This window comes from Zeus faber (assembly GCF_960531495.2).
Source record: "Zeus faber genome assembly, chromosome: 19".
NCBI lineage: Eukaryota > Metazoa > Chordata > Actinopteri > Zeiformes > Zeidae > Zeus > Zeus faber.
In genome coordinates, this window is record NC_137206.1 from 4,964,689 (window position 1) to 4,984,688 (window position 20,000).

The 20,000-nt window shown below is 46.2% G+C and overlaps 2 protein-coding genes and 1 pseudogene across 3 annotated transcripts in view; 1 reads left to right on the forward strand and 2 right to left on the reverse strand.

Moving 5' to 3' along the window:
• Window positions 1-340, forward strand: part of lama1 (laminin, alpha 1) — a gene marked incomplete at both ends in the record, with an annotated part of 37,389 nt that extends 37,049 nt beyond the window's left edge. The window contains 2 exons of the mRNA XM_080020069.1: window positions 1-51; window positions 186-340. The exon at window positions 1-51 is cut by the window's left edge and continues 163 nt beyond it. Coding sequence (XP_079876195.1) covers window positions 1-51; window positions 186-340 — 206 coding nt within the window. The remainder of the gene's footprint in view (window positions 52-185) is intronic.
• Window positions 341-1,601: 1,261 nt separating this feature from the next.
• LOC307244766 (band 4.1-like protein 3) overlaps window positions 1,602-20,000 on the reverse strand; it is a 30,459-nt gene continuing 12,060 nt past the window's right edge. Inside the window, exons 11-23 of the mRNA XM_080020070.1 lie at window positions 14,794-14,901; window positions 13,665-13,729; window positions 13,533-13,619; window positions 12,380-12,427; window positions 10,850-10,885; window positions 10,489-10,680; window positions 9,431-9,490; window positions 8,309-8,425; window positions 8,163-8,234; window positions 5,501-5,602; window positions 4,634-4,714; window positions 2,462-2,557; window positions 1,602-1,688 (exon numbers count right to left, since the gene is read on the reverse strand). Coding sequence (XP_079876196.1) covers window positions 1,683-1,688; window positions 2,462-2,557; window positions 4,634-4,714; window positions 5,501-5,602; window positions 8,163-8,234; window positions 8,309-8,425; window positions 9,431-9,490; window positions 10,489-10,680; window positions 10,850-10,885; window positions 12,380-12,427; window positions 13,533-13,619; window positions 13,665-13,729; window positions 14,794-14,901 — 1,070 coding nt within the window. The 3' untranslated portion in view covers window positions 1,602-1,682. The remainder of the gene's footprint in view (window positions 1,689-2,461; window positions 2,558-4,633; window positions 4,715-5,500; window positions 5,603-8,162; window positions 8,235-8,308; window positions 8,426-9,430; window positions 9,491-10,488; window positions 10,681-10,849; window positions 10,886-12,379; window positions 12,428-13,532; window positions 13,620-13,664; window positions 13,730-14,793; window positions 14,902-20,000) is intronic.
• Window positions 12,688-13,399, reverse strand: LOC307244732 (annotated as a pseudogene). Its single transcript has 3 exons — window positions 13,337-13,399; window positions 12,865-12,943; window positions 12,688-12,694 (listed from the first exon to the last, which is right to left on the reverse strand). The product of its transcript is annotated as an uncharacterized misc_RNA (transcript).

A 20,000-nucleotide genomic window follows, 5' to 3' on the forward strand; every position in this document is an offset into this window, starting at 1 on the left:
AATCCACCTCTGCAGAGACCAGCAACCCCGTGTACCTGGGGGGTTTCCCCAGTAAGAGAACACGCAGAGTATTTACACTGAGAGCACACAGTACAAAAAGTACACACTAAGTACACACTATGACATTTATCATTTTGAATAACAACACGTTTAAATTTCCCTCTCTCCCTCTGTCTCTCTCTCAGGTGAGGTGAGACAGAACTGTCTCACCACCTCGTCCTCCTTCAGAGGTTGCATGAGGGGCGTGAAGCTTGTCAAAGGTCATGTGACCGAGGCGCTGGAACTAAGCTCCGCCTTCTTCCTGTCCGGAGTCACCCCTAACTCCTGCCCCGCCCCCTAGCCTAGTTGCTTCTGATTGGTTCCAGCTGTGGTACAGCCGTGTTTGTTTACGAGATGAAAAAGTTTTTGCTGTTTTTAATATTTTGAAACAAACCTTTTACACAGAAATCTGTCAAATTTTACTTTTACATTTTATCAGGACTAAAAAGACTCATGGTTGTAAATGTTTTCAACTTTGAAACAAATCAAATTAAAACTTTAATCCATTTTTCCTTGTTCCTTAGTACAATGTACACATGTGTGTTACCATGGTAACCCACTGAGGGGTGAATTCACAAATAATGGATTTCAGTCGCTAGTAGCACCATGAATGACTCATGGATAGCGCTCCCTATCTGCACTGTCTATCTATCCATCCGTTTATCTATCTTTCTATCCATCCATCTGTCCATCCATCCATCTATTCATCTGAAACGTCCCAGTTCTCACGAGACCTCATCCATGTCGGTGTGTACTGCGGTTGTCCTGTTCCAGACACTTTTAGCCCGACAATTGCAGAGAATAAAAATTAAAAAAAACGCTGGAAATGCCTGTTATTATTGTCAATAATAATGATAATAATAACAACAGGAAACACTTTTGGTAAAGAGTTTATTCTGCTTGTCAGGTGCCAGTGGGTGGAGCAATGTTAGTGGGTGGAGCAGTGACAGAATGTCTTACAGCTCAATCCAAAGGAACATGTCGGTTAAACACGAACAAGTAAACAGGAAATAAATAATAAACAGAGGAATCAGTTCCTTCATAGTGAGTTATGGCACGTTGCCGTTGCATTGTGGGTAAATACAGTGAATATGATGCTACGCTAACGCAGACAACAATTCACACCAGGAAATAGAACTATGGCTCAGGGCAGCCATTTTGTATTTCACTGGTTCTACATGTGGGTACCTGTAGTAGTACTAGAGGTTGTACTAGTACCGGTACTCATACTACTAGTACTACCTCTGTACTAGTACCGGTACTAGTACTAGAGGTAGTACTAGTACCTAGTTAGTACAAGTACTGGAACTAGTACTGGTACAAGTAATAGAGGTAGTACTAGTACCGGTACTAGTACTATTACTGAGGTAGTACGAGTACCGGTACTAGTACCGAGGTAGTACTAGTACCAAGGTAGTACTAGTACCAGTACTAGTACTAGAGGTAGTACTAGTACCGGTGCCATTAACAGTGAGTCTTGTGATGTAAATTGCCGTCTGGATATTTTAGAAAATAAAATGTACGCTGAGTGTGTGTGTGTGTGTGTGTGTGTGTGTGTGTGTGTTTTATTAAACGCTCAGTTCCAGCAGTGGCCACCAGGTGGTCTTCCTATCGGCACGGCCCACAATGCAACACTGCAGAGTTCAATCCTAGAAGAAACAAAACAAGGTCAAAGGTCGTTCACATAAAAACACCAACGTAGAAGACGCAGAGAGACAGGTAGACAGTTAGACAGCTAGCCTGAAATATACTCCTCAGCGAAGGGGGTTGTGGCCACGCCTCCCAAAACACATCAAACGAGCTGATTGGTTGAATTGTCTGACTTCCTGTCGGGGGCGGGGTCCAAACAGGAAATGCATTGTAAAAGATCGTTATTCAGATCCATATTTACATATTTACAAGTTTTAAAGTTTAAAGTTTGGAAAGAAAACAGATTCCTCTCTGTTTTCTGTTCATTGTGGTTGATAAAATGTGACACTGCCCCCAGTGGACACCGTACGTTCTACAGGTAGTCCTCACTTAACGACCAAGTTATATACAGGTACTCCTCACTTAATGACACACCCCTCATGCAAACACTGTATATACACTATATATACCATAATACAGTATATATAGTGTATATTATACACTATATACACTTTGTACACTCTATGCACTATATATACTATATACACAGTATAGATCTCATCTCATCACCGTTCTCAGTCGTGTTCCCGCAGTCTGTCAGTACTCACTACACTATATAGTGTATATACTGTATAGTAAATCTATACAAGGATAACAGCAAACGTCCACGCCCACATCTCTGAACCACACCTTGCAGCCTCATGCAGCATTAAACAATTAGCATTAGCATTAGCATTAGCATGCTACTCATGTAATATTGTGAACTGAGCAGGGCTTGAGGGGGCGTGGCTACCTGTGATGTCATCTCAGTCTCTTTATGGACGACGACTCTAGTGACTGACAGCTCAGGATGCTGCAGCTTAGCTTCACTGATAGCCTGCGCTAACGCCTTGGAGAGACAGACAGGTAGCAGAGAGACAGGTAGTCAGACAGTCAGGTAGTCAGACAGGCAGGTAGCCAGACAGGCAGCTAGTCAGACAGTCGGGTAGTCAGACAGGCAGGTAGTCAGACAGGCAGGTAGCCAGACAGGCAGCTAGTCAGACAGGCAAGTAGTCAGGCAGAAAGGTAGTCAAACAGGTAGGTAAGTCAGACAGGCAGGTAGTCAGAAAAACAGGTAGTCAGACAGGCAGGTAGTCAGGCAGAAAGGTAGCCAGACAGGCAGCTAGTCAGACAGGCAAGTAGTCAGACAGTCTGGTAGTCAAACAGGTAGGTAAATCAGACAGGCAGCTAGTCAGACCGTCAGGTAGTCAGACAGTCTGGTAGTCAGACAGGTAGGTAGTCAGGCAGGCAGGTAGTCATACAGGCAGGTAGCCAGAAAAAATAGGTAGTCAGACAGGCAGGTAGTCAGGCAAAGGTAGTCAAACAGGTAGGTAAGTCAGACAGGCAGGTGGCCGGACAGGCAGGTAGTCAGACAGGAAGGTAGTCAGACAGGCTGGTAGTCAGACAGTCTGGTAGTCAGACAGACAGGTAGTCAGGCAGAATGGTAGTCAAACAGGTAGGTAGGTCAGACAGGCAGGTAGTCAGACAGGCAGGTAGCCGGACAGGCAGGTAGTCAGACAGGTAGGTAGTCAGACAGGTAGGTAAGTCAGACAGGCAGGTTGTCAGACAGGCAGGTGGCCGGACAGGCAGGTAGTCAGACAGGAAGGTAGTCAGACAGGAAGGTAGTCAGACAGGCTGGTAGTCAGACAGTCTGGTAGTCAGACAGTCTGGTAGTCAGACAGTCTGGTAGTCAGGCAGAAAGGTAGTCAAACAGGTAGGTATGTCAGACAGGCAGGTAGTCAGACAGGCAGGTAGCCGGACAGGCAGGTAGTCAGACAGGAAGGTAGTCAGACAGGAAGGTAGTCAGACAGGCAGGTAGCCGGACAGGCAGGTAGTCAGACAGGAAGGTAGCCAGACAGGCAGGTAGTCAGACAGGAAGGTAGTCAGACAGGCAGGTAGTCAGACAGGCAGGTAGCCGGACAGGCAGGTAGTCAGACCGTCAGGTAGTCAGACAGTCTGGTAGTCAGACAGTCTGGTAGTCAGACAGTCTGGTCGTCAGACTGGTAGGTAGTCAGGCAGGCAGGTAGTCATACAGGCAGGTAGCCAGAAAAACAGGTAGTCAGACAGGCAGGTAGTCAGGCAGAAAGGTAGTCAAACAGGTAGGTAAGTCAGACAGGCAGGTAGTCAGACAGGCAGGTAGCCGGACAGGCAGGTGGTCAGACAGGAAGGTAGTCGGACAGGAAGGTAGTCAGACAGGCAGGTAGTCAGACAGGCTGGTAGTCAGACAGGTAGGTAGTCAGACAGGCAGGTAGTCAGACAGGAAGGTAGTCAGACAGGCAGGTAGTCAGACAGGCAGGTAGCCAGACAGGCAGCTAGTCAGACCGGCAGCTAGTCAGACAATCTGGTAGCCAGACAGGCAGGTAGTCAGACAGGTAGGTAGTCAGGCAGGAAGGTAGTCATACAGGCAGGTAGCCAGAAAAACAGGTAGTCAGACAGGCAGGTAGTCAGGCAGAAAGGTAGTCAAACAGGTAGGTAAGTCAGACAGGCAGGTAGCCGGACAGGCAGGTAGTCAGACAGGAAGGTAGTCAGACAGGAAGGTAGTCAGACAGGCAGGTAGCCGGACAGGCAGGTAGTCAGACAGGAAGGTAGCCAGACAGGCAGGTAGTCAGACAGGAAGGTCGTCAGACAGGAAGGTAGTCAGACAGGCAGGTAGTCAGGCAGAAAGGTAGTCAAACAGGTAGGTAAGTCAGACAGGCAGGTAGTCAGACAGGAAGGTAGTCAGACAGGCAAGTAGTCAAACCGTCAGGTAGTCAGACAGTCTGGTAGTCAGACAGTCTGGTAGTCAAACAGGTAGGTAGTCAGAAAAACAGGTAGTCAGACAGACAGGTAGTCAGACAGCCAGGTAGCCCGACAGAGAGGTGGCTAGACAGACAGGTTGCCAGACAGACATGTAGTCTGACAGACATGTAGTCAGACAGACAGGTACCTGGTCGTGGTCCATTTCTGTGTCTCCAGAGATGACGATTCGTTTTTCAATCCTTGTTTCTGAAATTCCACCTTTCAGCGTCTGTTGGGGAGGAGGTTACCATGGTGATGTGTGTAGTAGTAGTAGTACTGTGTTACCATGGTGATGTGTGTAGTGGTAGTACTGTGTTACCATGGTGATGTGTGTAGTAGTACTGTGTTACCATGGTGATGTGTGTAGTTGTAGTAGTAGTAGAAGTAGTAGTAGTAGTAGTAGTAGTAGTAGTACTGTGTTACTATGGTGATGTGTATGGTAGTAGTCGTAGTAGTAGTAGTAGAACTGTTACCATGGTGATGTGTGTAATAGTAGTAGTAGTAGTAGGACTGTGTTACCTTGGTGATGTATGTAGTAGTAGTAGTAGTAGTAGTAGTAGTAGTAGTAGTAGTACTGTGTTACCTTGGTGATGTGTGTAGTAGTAGTAGTACTGTGTTACCATGGTGATGTGTGTAGTAGTAGTAGTACTACTGTGTTACCTTGTGTGATGTCAGACAGGCACACATGTGATGTGTCTAGTAGTGGTAGTAGTAGTAGTAGTAGTAGTAGTAGTAGTAGTACTGTGTTACCTTGGTGATGTGTGTAGTAGTAGTTGTACTGTGTTACCTTGGTGATGTGTGTAGTAGTAGTACTGTGTTACCTTGGTGATGCGTGTAGTAGTAGTAGTAGTACTGTGTAACCTTGATGATGTGTGTAGTAGTAGTAGAACTGCGTTAAATTAGTGATGTGTGTAGTAGTACTGTGTAACCTTGGTGATGTGTGTAGTAGTAGCAGTAATAGGACTGTGTTACCTTGGTGATGTGTGTAGTAGTAGTAGTAGTAGTACTGTGTTACCTTGGTGATGTGTGTAGTCGTAGTAGTACTGGAGGTTTCGGCAGTAATGGTGGTAGTACTCAGCAGGACACCTCCTCCTGGAGACTCTGTGTTACTGCAGACCTGCAACACACAACACAAGCCAATGCGAACACCAGTAGTGGCACCGGCAGCTATACATACTAGTTATACAACTAGTCATACTGGTTATACAACCAGTCATACTGGTTATTAAAGTGGTCATACTGGTATTACAACTAGTCATGCTGGTTATAACAGAAACATACTGGTTATTACACCGGTTATAAAAATAGTCATACTGGTTTTATAAACAAGTCATACTGGTTATACAAATAGTCATACTGGTTATTAAAGTAGTCATACTGGTTATACAACTAGTCATACTGGTTGTTAAAGTAGTCATACTGGTTATACAACTAGTCATGCTGATTATACCTGGAAACATACTGGTTATTAAACTAGTCACACTGGTTATTAAACTGGTCATACTGGTTATTAAACTGGTCATACTGGTTATTAAACTAGTAATGCTGGTTATTAAACTAGTTACACTGGTTATTAAACTGGTCATACTGGTTATTAAACTAGTCATACTGGTTATTACTTGAAACATACTGGTTATTAAACTAGTAATGCAGGTTATTAAACTAGTCACACTGGATATTAAACATGTCACACTTGTTATAAAACTAGTCATGCTGGTTATTTAACTAGTCATACTGGTTATTAAATGAGTCATACTAGTTATTAAACAAGTCATACTGGTTATTAAACGAGTCATACTGGTTATTAAACAAGTCACACTGGTTATTAAACAAGTCACACTGGTTATTAAACTAGTCACACTAGTTATTAAACTAGTCATACTGGTTATTAAACTAGTCATACTAGTTATTTAACTAGTCATACTGGTTATTAAAGTAGTCATACTAGTTATTAAACTAGTCATGCTGGTTATTAAACTACTCATACTTGTTATAAAACTAGTCATACTGGTTATTAAACTACTCATATTTGTTATTAAACTAGTCATGCTGGTTATTAAACTAGTCATACTAGTTATTAAAGTAGTCATGCTGGTTATTGAACTACTCATACTTGTTATAAAACTAGTCACACTGGTTATTAAACTAGTCATACTGGTTATTAAACTAATCATACTGGTTATTAAACGAATCAGACTGGTTATTAAACTAGTCCTCCCATCAGACGTCCTTATCTCTAAATAACCTCCTTCAGAGACAAACTTGGTCTGTGTTATTTACAGTTCATGAGCTTCTAGACAGATGTTGTTTCTTACTAATAAACGCATATATACACGCTGTATACATATATACTGTGTGTATACATATACACACTGTATACATATACTGTGTGTATACATATACACACTGTATACATATATACTGTGTATATATACACACACTGTATACATATACACATTGCATACATATATATTCTGTATATATACAGATATGTATACATATGTGTGTACTTGTACACAATGATCTCACCCCTGGAATTTCATATGTGAGAGTTTTCCGCAAAACAGGGACTTCCTGTTGGACACAAAGAATGATATTAGGAAACAAGCAGAAAGACAATCTGAGAGAAACAGAGCGAGAGACAGACAGACAAGCAGACAGACAGACAGACGCAGGGGTTGTAGGAAGTTAAATCTCTTCCGTGCCAGGTTTAGGACACTAGGGGGCGCTGGGTTCAGGACACCAGGGGATGCTGGGTTCAGGACACTAGGTGTCAGTGAGTTCAGGACACCAGGGGTGTCAGGTTCAGGGCGCCGGGTTCAGGACACCAGGGGGCGCTGGGTTCATGGCACTAGGGTGCGCTGGGTTCAGGACGCTGGGTTCAGGGCACCAAGGGGTGCCAGGTTCAGGACACTAGGGAGCGATGGGTTCAGGACACCAGGGGGCACCGGGTTCAGGACACCAGGGGGCGCTGGGTTCAGGACACCAGGGGGGCACTGGGTTCAGGACACCAGAGGGCGCTGGGTTCAGGACACCAGGGGGGCACTGGGTTCAGGACACCAGGGAGCGATGGGTTCAGGACACCAGGGGGCACCGGGTTCAGGACACCAGGGGGCGCTGGGTTCAGGACACCAGGGGGGCACTGGGTTCAGGACACCAGGGAGCGATGGGTTCAGGACACCAGGGGGCACCGGGTTCAGGACACCAGGGGGGCGCTCGGTTCAGGACACCAGAGGGCGCTGGGTTCAGGACACCAATGCTTTTACCTGGTCAGCAGGTTTAGCTTCGTCATCCTCCTCTTCCTCAACAAGGAGACGGGAGGCGGGGCGGGGGGAGGGGAAGGAGGAGGAGCCTCCATCGGTGTCCTCCTTCAGGTCCTCATCACTATGGTAATGCTGTCCCCGAGGGAGGGGGCTCATGGAAGGTTCCTCCTGGCTAGAGGCGTTAGCCTCCAGGAGGTGGGCGTGGCTCAGCGCAGCCTCCACAGCCTCCTCCACCGCAGCCTGCGCTAACACACTGATAGCATCTTCGCTTATGCTATCTTCCTCTTCCTCTTCCTCTTCCTCGCTAGACCCAGCGCTGGATGACTGGTTTGACTGGTTTGAGTCCCAGTCCTCACCTGGTGGGGGGGGCGGGGGGTTCCTAGGGGGCGGGCCCAACAGATAATTAGCTGCTACCTGCTCTGTGGTTGGCTGGCTCTGGTCATGTGGCTCCGCCTTCAGGAAGACCGTCTCCACCTTCTCTGACATCTGAAAGAAAAACAGGAAGTCTTAGTACAACCAGTCTGTACTGGCTCTACTTGGCGAGTCCCAGTCTGACCCACCTGGACCAGGCCGTGGGTCGGGTCTGGAATGGTCCTGGTCCAGGTCTTGGTGTCTTGCCGCTGAGCTGAACGTATCAATGCCGTCAGCTCTGGAGACATGTCCGTGAAGGGGCGGGGCTGCGCGCGCACACACACACACACACACACACACACACACACACACACACACACACACACACACACACACACACACACACACACACACACACACACACACACACACACACACACACACACATGAACTACACACTGTGCAGGAGAAACCTCTCTCTCTCACAAACCAGAACATTCCAAAATGTCTCAGTGAGTAAAGAGAGTAAAGTGATAGATAGAGTGAGAGATAGAGGAGTGATAGCGATAAAGCGATCGAGATTGATACAGAGGAGTGATAGAGATGGAGGGATGATAGAGATAAAGAAGTGGGAGAAAGAGGAGTGATAGAGATAGAGGAGTGATAGAGATAGAGGAGTGATAGGGATAAAGTGATAGAGATAGAGGAGTGATAGAGATAGAGGAGTGATAGAGATAAAGTGATAGAGATAGAGGAGTGATAGAGATAGAGGAGTGATAGGGATAAAGCGATAGAGATAGAGGAGTGATAGAGATAAAGCGATAGACATAGAGGAGTGATAGAGCTAGAGGGTGAGAGAGAGAGTGATAGAGACAGAGCACTGATAGAAATAGAGTGATAGAGGAGTTATCAAGATAGAGTGATATAGTCATGAGAGAGATATAGCGATATAGAGGAGTGAAAGAGCTAGAGTGATAGAAATAGAGTTGATGACAGAGCGATTGAGATAGTGATAGGGATAGAGGAGTGAGAGATAGAGTGATAGCGATAGAGATAGAGTGATAGAGGTAGAGGGATGATAGACATAGGGCCATAGAGATAGAGGAGTGATAGAGGTAGAGTGATAGAGATGGTACAAGGTAGAGGGATGATAGTCATAGGGCGATAGAGATAGAGGAGTGATAAAGATAGAGCAATAGAGATAGGGGCGTGATAGAGGTAGAGTGATAGAGACAAAGGGATGATAGAGATAGAGCGATAGAGATAGAGTGATAGAGATGGAGGAGTGATAGAGGTAGAGGAGTGATAGTTATACTATTTAAATAATCTACCCCAGTGCAGCTGCTGTCCAGTGCAGATCCTACAGAGCGTTTTGGCTGCTCTACTGTGATCTGGAGAGAGCGAGAGAGATGGTGTGAAAGAGGCGAAGAAATGAATGTTCACACACACACAAGAACCGTGAAGTTCAAACCTCAACAGAGATCTCATGATGCATTGCTGCCTGCGCTGAGTTCCAGTTGGAACATCATGGAAATGATGGACAGAATGAACCAGGGGCCTCAAACCAGCGCCCCTTCGTAAGGGCCCCCACAGGTTTAGAAGTTATGGTTAAATCAGGTCCCGCAAATATATTTGTCTTTTTTTTCCCCCCGCGGTCCTTTATTTAAGAGTAATCATTTCATTTTTCAGGAACATCATATCATAAGCAAAACATCATATTTCATATTTAGCAAAAATTGTCAACATAGCACTTGTAGCACAGAGCTGATGAGTGTGTTCTATTCTGAAGACACTGTTGGAACACAGAGCCGGACGGCACAGCAAGCTGCCGCCAGGACTGGGCTCAACATCTCTTTAAGTCTTCCACGCAAGGGGAGCGCCCAGAGCGACCGGGGCGTCCAGGGCATCCAGGGCTTCCAGGACGTCCAGAGCATCCAGGAAGTCCAGAGCAACCAGTGCTCCAGAGCATCTAGAGTTTCCGGAACGTCCAGAGCATGTAGAGCTTACAGAATGCCCAGAGCGACCGGGGCATCCAGAGCATTGAGAGCTTCCAGGACGTCCAGAGCAAACGGTGCTCCAGAACATCTAGAGTTTCAATGACGTCCAGAGCATCTAGAGCTTCCAGGACGTCCAGAGCAAACGGTGCTCCAGAACATCTAGAGTTTAAATGACATCCTGAGCATCTAGAGCTTCCAGGGCGTCCAGAGCAGTGCATCCAGAGCTTCCAGAATGCATCTAGAGATCTGCACTCCTGGGTCTGAACACACTTCCTGGCTCTTTCACCACACTATAGACAGACAGACAGACAGACAGGCAGACAGAGAGACAGACAGACAGACAGACAGACAGACAGACAGACAGGCAGGCAGGCAGACAGATATAGACACACCTCCTCTGGTTCCAGAGGCTCTATCATTGGTGCCTCCTCCAGCCGGCGGAGAGGGGAGGAGGAGAGTCGTCGCTCCCACTCAGTCTGCCCCTCACCCCCTGCACCTCCTCCCGCCTCCTCTAAGAAGGAGCGTCGCAGAGCACTGATGGAGGACTGGACCCGCTGCACCTCCTCTGGACTGGCTAGACTCTCCTGAGGGAAGAAGCAGAAGAGAGGAGGAGAAGGAGAAGGAGGAGGAGGAGGAGGAGGAGGAGAAGGAGGAGGAGAAGGAGGAGGAGGAGAAAGTTGAGCATCCGCAATCAAATAATACATTGAAATATATCAAATAATAAAAATACTTACAATGTTATTCACAACGTACCTGAGTCTTCAAATCTGATTCATCATCCTGGTCAGACTGGCAGATAGACAGGCGACAGACAGACAGACAGGTGACAGACAGACAGGTGACATACATACAGACAGACAGACAGACAGACAGAGTTAGACAGCAGAGAGAGGCAGATTGTTCCAAAGTGGAGTCCACATGAGGCCACATTCCCAGGAAGTTGTGTGGAGGTGGAGCAGGTGGAGGAGGAGTTCACAACGCTCCATTCAGGAAAGGATGACGCCCTCCTGTGATGCTGCCTCACATCGACACAACAAATACTGCACCTCCAGATACTGCTCCTAATACTGCACCTCCAGATACTGCTCCTAATACTACACCTTCCGATACTGCTCATAATACTACACCTCCAGATACTGCTCCTAATACTGCACCTCCAGATACTGCTCCTAATACTACACCTCCAGATACTGCTCCTAATACTACACCTCCAGATACTGCTCCAAATACTGCACCTCCAGATACTGCTCCTAATACTACACCTTCCGATACTGCTCATAATACTACACCTCCAGATACTGCTCCTAATACTGCACCTCCAGATACTGCTCCTAATACTACACCTCCAGATACTGCTCCTAATACTACACCTTCAGATACTGCTCCTAATACTACACCTTCAGATACTGCTCCTAATACTACACCTCCAGATACTGCTCCAAATACTACACCTTCAGATACTGCTCCTAATACTAAACCTCCAGATACTGTGTGTGATGCCTGGTGCGGTAGAAGACTCTCCCTGTTCACAGTAGAATGTCCTGCTGTTGATGGAAGCTCAGACAGGAAGAAGATGGAGCTCAGACAGGAAGCAGATGGAGCTCCGACAGGAAGCAGATGGAGCTCAGACAGGAAGCAGATGAAGCAGTGGACCCTGCTGCATGTCTCCAAACAGGCTCAACACCTCCAACCAACATGGATGGAACAACGCTGACAGTTTCACCATCTTGGGAGCGCAACACATGCAGGGCAGGCTTAACAAAGCTGGAAGTGTCTTCAGTCAACTCCGCCCCATGGAGGTCAAAGGTCAACAGCCCCAAGAGATCAGGTTCTGGTTCCACGGGGGGGGAACCACAGGGGGTGACGGGGGTTCGTTAGGAACCACATGAATGAGCCTCCATAGCACCTGCATCCACTGGCCAAACAGGATCTCCAAAGAGAGCCCACGCCCCCGGGGCCCGCGCCCCCGCGGCCCGCGCCCCCGGGGCCCGCGCCCCCGGGGCCCACGCCCCCGGAGCAGATCCCCGACAACCGGGGGGTAAAGGAGGAACGTGGGGAAGAACAGGAGGAGCTGCTTGGCTGGCCCATCCCGCATCTCCCAGCATGCATTTCACCAGTAACACGACCACGCCCGTTTAAACCTCCTCCTCCTGTAGCCACGTTGCACACACCCTCTTAAAGTGACTACTGTAAGTAGTACTTGTAGCAGTAGTCTTCCTCGTAGTAATCGTAGTATTACCAGTAGCACTACTACTAGTACTACTACTACAAATGTTTGTTTACCTCAGTAGCTGTAAGTTCCCCGTCCATTGCTGTGTCTGTGAGCTCAGTCTAACAGAGAGAAAGACAGACAGACAAACAGACAGACAGACAGTATATGTCAGTAGAAATATCATTTTGAATGTATGATCACAGTGTGTGTTTGTGTGTGTATGTATGTACGTACAGTGCGTGTGTGTACAGTGTGTGTGTGTATGTGTCCAGTGTGTGTGTGTGTGTGTGTGTGAGTGTGTGTGTGTGTGTGTGTTTGTGAGTACAGGGTGTATGACTGTACCGTAAGTGTGTACAGTGTGTGTGTACAGTGTGTGTGTCTATAGTCTGCGTATGTGTACAGTGTGGATGTGTACAGTGTGTGTGTGTCTACAGTGTATGTGTACAATCTGTGTGTACAGTGTGTGTGTGGGTGTGTGTGTCTACAGTGTGTGTATGTGTACTGTGTGTACAGTGTGTATGTGTACAGTGTGTGTATGTGTACAGTGTGTGTGTACAGTGTGTGTATGTGTACAGTGTGTGTACAGTGTGTGTGTGCAGTGTGTGTATGTGTACAGTGTGTGTGTAAAGTGTGTGTATGTGTACAGTGTGTGCACAGTGTGTGTGTACAGTGTGTGTGTACAGCGTGTGTGTGTACACGGTGTGTGCAGTGTGTGTGTACAGTGTGTGTGTACAGTGTGTGTGTACAGTGTTTCTGTGTGTACAGTGTGTCTGTGCAGTGTGTGTGTACAGTGTGTGTGTACAGTGTGTGTCTACAGTGTGTGTACAGTGTGTGTGTACAGTGTGTCTGTGTTTACAGTGTGTGTCTACAGTGTGTGTATAGTGTGTGTGTACAGTGTGTGTGTAAGGTGTGTTTGTACAGTGTGCCAGTACAGTGTGTGTGTACAGTGTGTGTATGTGTGTGTACAATGTGTGTTTGTACACGGTGTGTGTACAGTGTGTGTGTGTGGCTGTGTACAGTGTGTGTGTGTGTACAGTGTGTGTGTGTGTGTACAGTGTGTGTGTGTACAGTGTGTGTGTACAGTGTGTGTGTGTGTACAGTGTGTGTACAGTGTGTACAGTGTGTGTGTGTACAGTGTGTGTGTGTACAGTGTGTGTGTACAGTGTGTGTGTGTACAGTGTGTGTGTGTACAGTGTGTGTGTGTGTACAGTGTGTGTGCACTACCTGCTTGTGCTGACTGGTCTGTGAGTTCTCTGTTGCTCTGGTGTGCTCCTCCTCCTCCACCTCTTGCTCCTCCTCCTCCACCTCCTGCTCCTCCTTCACCTCCTGCTCTTCCTCCTCCTCCACCTCCTCCACCCTCTCCTGCTGCAGCGCTTGCTCTTCTCCTGTCCTCTTCTGCTCCACCAGCACGACCTCCTCAACTGGAAGAAAACAGGCAAAGGAGCAGCAGGAGGAGTAGGAGGAGGTGGAACAGGAGGAGGAGGAGATAAAGGAGCAGCAGGAGGAGGTTTAGGAGCAGGAGGAGGAGGTGGAGGAAGAGAAAGGTAAAGGAGCAGTAGGAGGAGGTGGCGGAACAGGAGGAGGTAAAGGACCAGGAGGAGAAGGTAGAGGAGCAGGAGGAGGTGGAGGAGCAGAAGGAGGAGGTGGGGGAGCAGGAGGAGGGGGGGAGCAGGAGGAGGGGGAGGAAAAGGAGGAGGAGGTGGTGGAGGAGCAGGAGGAGGAGGTGGAGGAGCAGAAGGTGGAACAGGAGGAGGAGGTGGAACAGGAGGAGGTGGAGGAGCAGGAGAAGGAGGTAGGGAGCAGGAGAAGGTGGAGGAGGTGGAGCAGCAGGAGGAGGTGGAGGAGCAGGAGGAGAAGGTAAAGAAGCAGAAGGAGGAGCAGGAGGAGGAGGAGGTGGAGGAGCGTTTGGCTTCATAACAGATTTCACCGTCGTCAGTATTTTATAATAATAACTGTCTGTAACTAACGACCGTACCCACGGCAACCACATTCAAAAGCCCCTCGTATTGTACCTACATGCTAATGCTAATGTTAATGCTAATGCTCGACAGTGACTCCATAGAAACTACAATAGAAGGATCATGTCCAGTTGAACATTAATAACAGGAAATAGTTGATAATTATATTAAATTAAGTTATCACTTCCTGTCAATAAATCATCATCAATATTAAAAGCAAAACATATAAAACAGTTTCCGTTCAAAACACATTTCAGTACTCTTAGTACAACTACACAGTATCAAATACTTAGTAATGCTCTGATCCGGTACTTTACCAGAATACTACAGTACAGTACTCTTACAGAGTAATTCTGTAGTATTCTTACAGAGTAGTTCTGTAGTACTAATGCATTACTATACCAGAGTAGTACTGCACTGTTATAGTACTGTAGTACCAAGGTAGCAGTACTCTACCAGAGAGGTACTGTAGTAGTATTTTAGTAGTACTGTAGTAGTACTGTAGTAGTAACGTAGCAGTACTCTACCTCGGCGATAGTTGTCTCTCTCCTCTGCTCTTCTCTCTGCCGTGGCCGTGGTGATGAGGTCGCTCAGAGCGATGGATTTAGAGGCTGCATAGAGACCGGTACCCATATCTACACACACACACACACACAAACACACACACCAACACACACACACACACACACACACACACACACACACACACACACATATACACACACATATACACACACATGCACACACACACACACACACACACAAAGATACACATATATACACTCATATCATCACACACACACACACACAGACACACACAAAGATACACATATATACACACATATCATCACACACACACACACAGACACACACAAACATACAAACACACATGCACACACACATGCACACACACAAACATACACACACACAAAGATACACATATATACACACACATAAACACACACCCACACACACACACATGTTTCATCACACACAGACACACACACATGCACACACACACAAACATACACATATAAACACACACATTAACACACACACACACACACACACATTAACACACACACACACACACACACACACACACACACACACACACACACACACACACACACACACACACACCAGGGTTGATGCCATCAGTTTAACATTGTGCAACAAGAGTTTCCGCCTGTCTGTCTGTCTGTCTGTCTGTCTGTCTGTCATGCCTCTGCTTTTTTCAGCAGCCAAAAAGCATCATGGCCGCTCGTTGCTAAGACAACGGCACGCCAAGCCAATCAGAACTCAGCATGAGATGAAGAACCGGCCATTCAGCGAAGTGAACATGCACTGGGGGCGGAGCAACAGAGGTATTGATCAGGTGTATCACATCTACACCTCAAATAGTCCTATAGTGCAGCTTCCATGGTAACACAGTTTCAGTTTGCAGCCCCACCTGCTGGTTGGAAGTGGTCCTGCCTCTCTAATCCTATGTATAACTTCAGCAGGCTGCAGTGAATTCTGGGATGTTTGTAGTTTTGGCCCAAGTCCTTCGATGTCAGTGTGTGTCCGTTGTATCACCGTGTGTCACTGTGTGTCACGTTGTGTGTCACATTGTGTGTAACTGTGTGTCACTGCGTCATGTTGTGTGTGACGATGTGTGTGACGATGTGTGTGACTGCATCACGTTGTATGTCACGTTGTGTGTTTGGTTGTGTGTTACGTTGTGTCACTGTGCGTCAGGTTGTGTGTCACTGTGTGTCACGTTATGTGTTACGTTGTGTCACTGTGCGTCACGTTGTGTGTCACTGTGTCACATTGTGTCACTGTGTGTCACGTTGTATGTTACATTGTATGTCACTGTGCATCACGTTGTATGTCACGTTGTGTTTTTGGTTGTGTTACGTTGTGTCACTGTGAGTCACTTTGTGTGTCACTGTGTCTTACGTTGTTTGACTGTGCATCACGTTGTTTGTCACGTTGTGTGTCACTGTGCATCATGTTGTATGTCACGTTGTGTGTTTGGTTGTGTTACGTTGTGTCACTGTGTGTCACATTGTGTTTGGTTGTGTGTCACGTGTGTCACTGTGCATCTTGTTGTATGTCATGTTGTGTGTTTCGTTGCATGTTACGTTGTGTCACTGTGCGTCACTGTGTGTCACATTGTGTTTGGTTGTGTGTCACGTTGCATCATGTTGTATGTCACGTTGTGTGTTTGGTTGTGTGTTACGTTGTGTCACTGTGTGTCATGTTGTGTGTCAGGTTGTGCGTCACGTGTGTCACTGTGCGTCATGTTGTATGTCACATTGTGTGTTTGGTTGTGTGTTACATTGTGTCACAATGTGTGTCACTGTGTGTCACGTTGTGTTTGGTTCTGTGTCACGTATGTCACTGTGCATCAAGTTGTATGTCACGTTGTGTGTTTGGTTGTGTGTTAAATTGTGTCACTGTGCATCACTGTGTGTCACATTGTGTTTGGTTGTGTGTCACGGTGCATCATGTTGTATGTCACCTTGTGTGTTTGGTTGTGTGTCACCGTGTCACGTTGTGTGTCACTGTGTGTCACATTGTGTGTCACTGTGCATCACGTTGTGTGTCAGGTTGTGTCACGTTGTGTGTCACTGTGCGTCACAATGTGTCTTAGGTTGTGTTTGACTGTGCATCACGTTGTGTGTCACTGTGCATCATGTTGTATGTCACATTGTGTGTTTGGTTGTGTGTTACATTGTGTCACATTGTGTGTCACTGTGTGTCACGTTGTGTTTGGTTGTGTGTCACGTATGTCACTGTGTCACGTATGTCACTGTGCATCAAGTTGTATGTCACGTTGTGTGTTTGGTTGTGTGTTACATTGTGTCACTGTGCATCACTGTGTGTCACATTGTGTTTGGTTGTGTGTCACTGTGCGTCACAATGTGTCTTACGTTGTGTTTGACTGTGCATCACGTTGTGTGTCACTGTGCATCATGTTGTATGTCACGTTGTGTGTTTGGTTGTGTGTTACGTTGTGTGTCACTGTGTGTCACGTTCTGTTTGGTTGTGTGTCACTATGCATCATGTAGTATGTCACGTTGTGTGTTTGGTTGTGTGTTACGTTGTGTCAGTCTCTTGTTGTGTGTCACTGTGTCACGTTGTGTGTCACATTGTGTCTTACGTTGTCTGTCACTGTGTGTCACGTTGTGTGTCAGGTTGTGTGTCATGTTGTGTGTCACTTTGTGTGTCACTGTGCGTCACATTGTGTCTTACGTTGTGTGTCACTGTGGGTCACGTTGTGTGTCAGGTTGTGTCACTCTGCATCACTTGTATGTCACATTGTGTGTTTGGTTGTGTGTTACGTTGTGTCAACTTGTGTGTCACTGTGCGTAACAATGTGTCTTACGTTGTGTTTGACTGTGCGTCACGTTGTGTGTCACGTTGTGTGTCACTGTGCATCATGTTGTATGTCACGTTGTGTGTTTGGTTGTGTATTACGTTGTGTCACTGTGTGTCACGTTGTGTTTGGTTGTGTGTCACGTGTGTCACTGTGCATCATGTTTTATGTCACGTTGTGTGTTTGGTTGTGTGTTACGTTGTGTCACTGTGCTTCACATTGTGTGTCACTGTGACACACAAAGTGACACATTCTGCACTCGTAGAAATAATACTACTCATAGTACTACTGTATGAGTGTAGTACCATGAAGCTCCACAGTGTGAAGTTAAAATATGAGCCAGCAGAATCGGTAAAACCTTAATCCCAGTAAAGGTTTACTCTTAGCCCAGTAAAAACCTTCTTCTTAATGCCAGTAAAACTTTACTGTTGGTCCCAGTAAAACTAGGGTTCTCATCCCAGTCAGAGTTGAGTCCCAGTGACCTGGAGGTGGGATGAGGGGTCAGCAGCAGCAGTGGAGCTCAGGCTGTGAGGCGAGCATCAGGAGGATTCCAGGACCTTCCGCTCATTCAGGGGTGAAAGGTCCAGTCAGAGAGTGAACTCCTCAAAGGACGATTGGTTTGAATTAATGAAATGAAAAGGGACCTATAATGCAAAACTGACTTTTTCAGTACCTTTGCACATCCATGTGGATCTCCACTAACTACTTACTACTTACTACTAACAACTAACACACACGCAGCGAAATAAAACAACTCAGTCAGTTTGTTGTGATCTGTCCTTTTCAAAAAACATGTGATGAAATAAGCCGCTCAGACTTGAATCCCCTTCCTACGTCACGTGGGGCTTCGGTAGAATGAGAACGGCCCCAACATCTGAGTTACTCAACAAACAAACAAATCTTGAAAAAGAAAGAGGAATAAATACCAACTGCCCGTGACAAAACCGCAGACGATGGAAATGTAAGTATTCAGAAAATAATTCCGGTGTTTCTTAAAAAAAAAAAAAAAGTATGCGTTAGATAGAGGCGATCCGTTGCGCATTTCTCCAAACAAAACCAATAAAAACAGTGTGTTTTTATTGTAGATGTATTTTATTGTAGATGTATTTTATTTATTTTATTTTTCAACGTTTCCAAGAGTCAGAAGAAGCTTTTAAATGAGGCCTTGTAGATCTAATATGAGTTGAAAACTGGCTTGATTATTTCTCCCCTCAAATTTGCTCATATGTTGGTGGGCTGATGAGGTGAAATCAGTGGAAGTTACGGACTAAACACAACTGAACCCGGAAGCCGTGCTCAAAGCCCTTTGGTTCACAGAACTTGGGACGGTGGCTCCTTCCACAAAAAAAACACCCGCTTTGTAACAGGATGGTATAGAGGCATGTTAGAATGCATCATCTCAGTGGTATTTTCAGCAAAAAATGAAAGAAAAAATAACATGTTTTGGGGACCTATATTAACTTGTGTAAAAAGGAGCATGATAGGTCCCCCTTTAAGCCTCTCCAGCCAATCAGAATCCAGGTTGTTATTATGACCAGAGTTGTGAGTTCTTCAAAAGTCCTGGAACCTTCTGTGCGTCCTGTCTGCTCTGTGTGGCTTCGGCTACCTGAACGTGAGCTTTTCTTGGCGATATGGGTTAGGGCTACGACGTCTGGGGAGCCACTCCCACTGTGAGTGGGCGTGGCCCTTGGATCTGGGGACCAATAACAACGTCTGGTCAGAAAGACGCACCAACGGTCGCTCAGTAAACCAGAGTAAAGCTCAGAGAGAAAGCACTCCAAGGTCACAGCACATTGTTATGATCATCATACAGCATCCAACAAGCACTCACACATGGACACATTCAGTTTGGACTGTAGTGCAGTACTACTGGTACTATTAGTAATAGTGTAGTAGTAGTAGTGGTAGTAGTGAAGTAGTGTTGGAGTAGTGTAGTAGTAGTGTAGTTGTAATAGTAGTAGTAGTGTAGTAGTAGTAGTAGTAGTAGTAGTGTAGTCATAATAGTAGTAGTGGTGTTGTAGTAGTTGTCGTAATGTAGCATTAGTAGTAGTTTAGTTGTAGCAGTAGTGTGGTAGTAGTAGTGTAGTAGTAGTAGTGTAGTCGTAATAGTAGTCGTGGTGTTGTAGTAGTAGTAGTGTAGTAGTAGTGTAGAATTAGAAGTAGTAGTAGTTTAGTAGTAGCAGTAGTGTATTAGTGGTAGTAGTAGTGCAGTAGTGTAGTGGTAGTAGTAGAATTGTAGTAGTAGTAGTAGTGCAGTAGTAGTAGTAGCAGTGTAGTAGTTGTATAGTAGTAGTAATAGTGTAGTAGTAGTAGTGTAGTAGTAGTGTAGTAGTAGTAGTAATGTAGTAGTAGTAGTAGTAGTGGTGT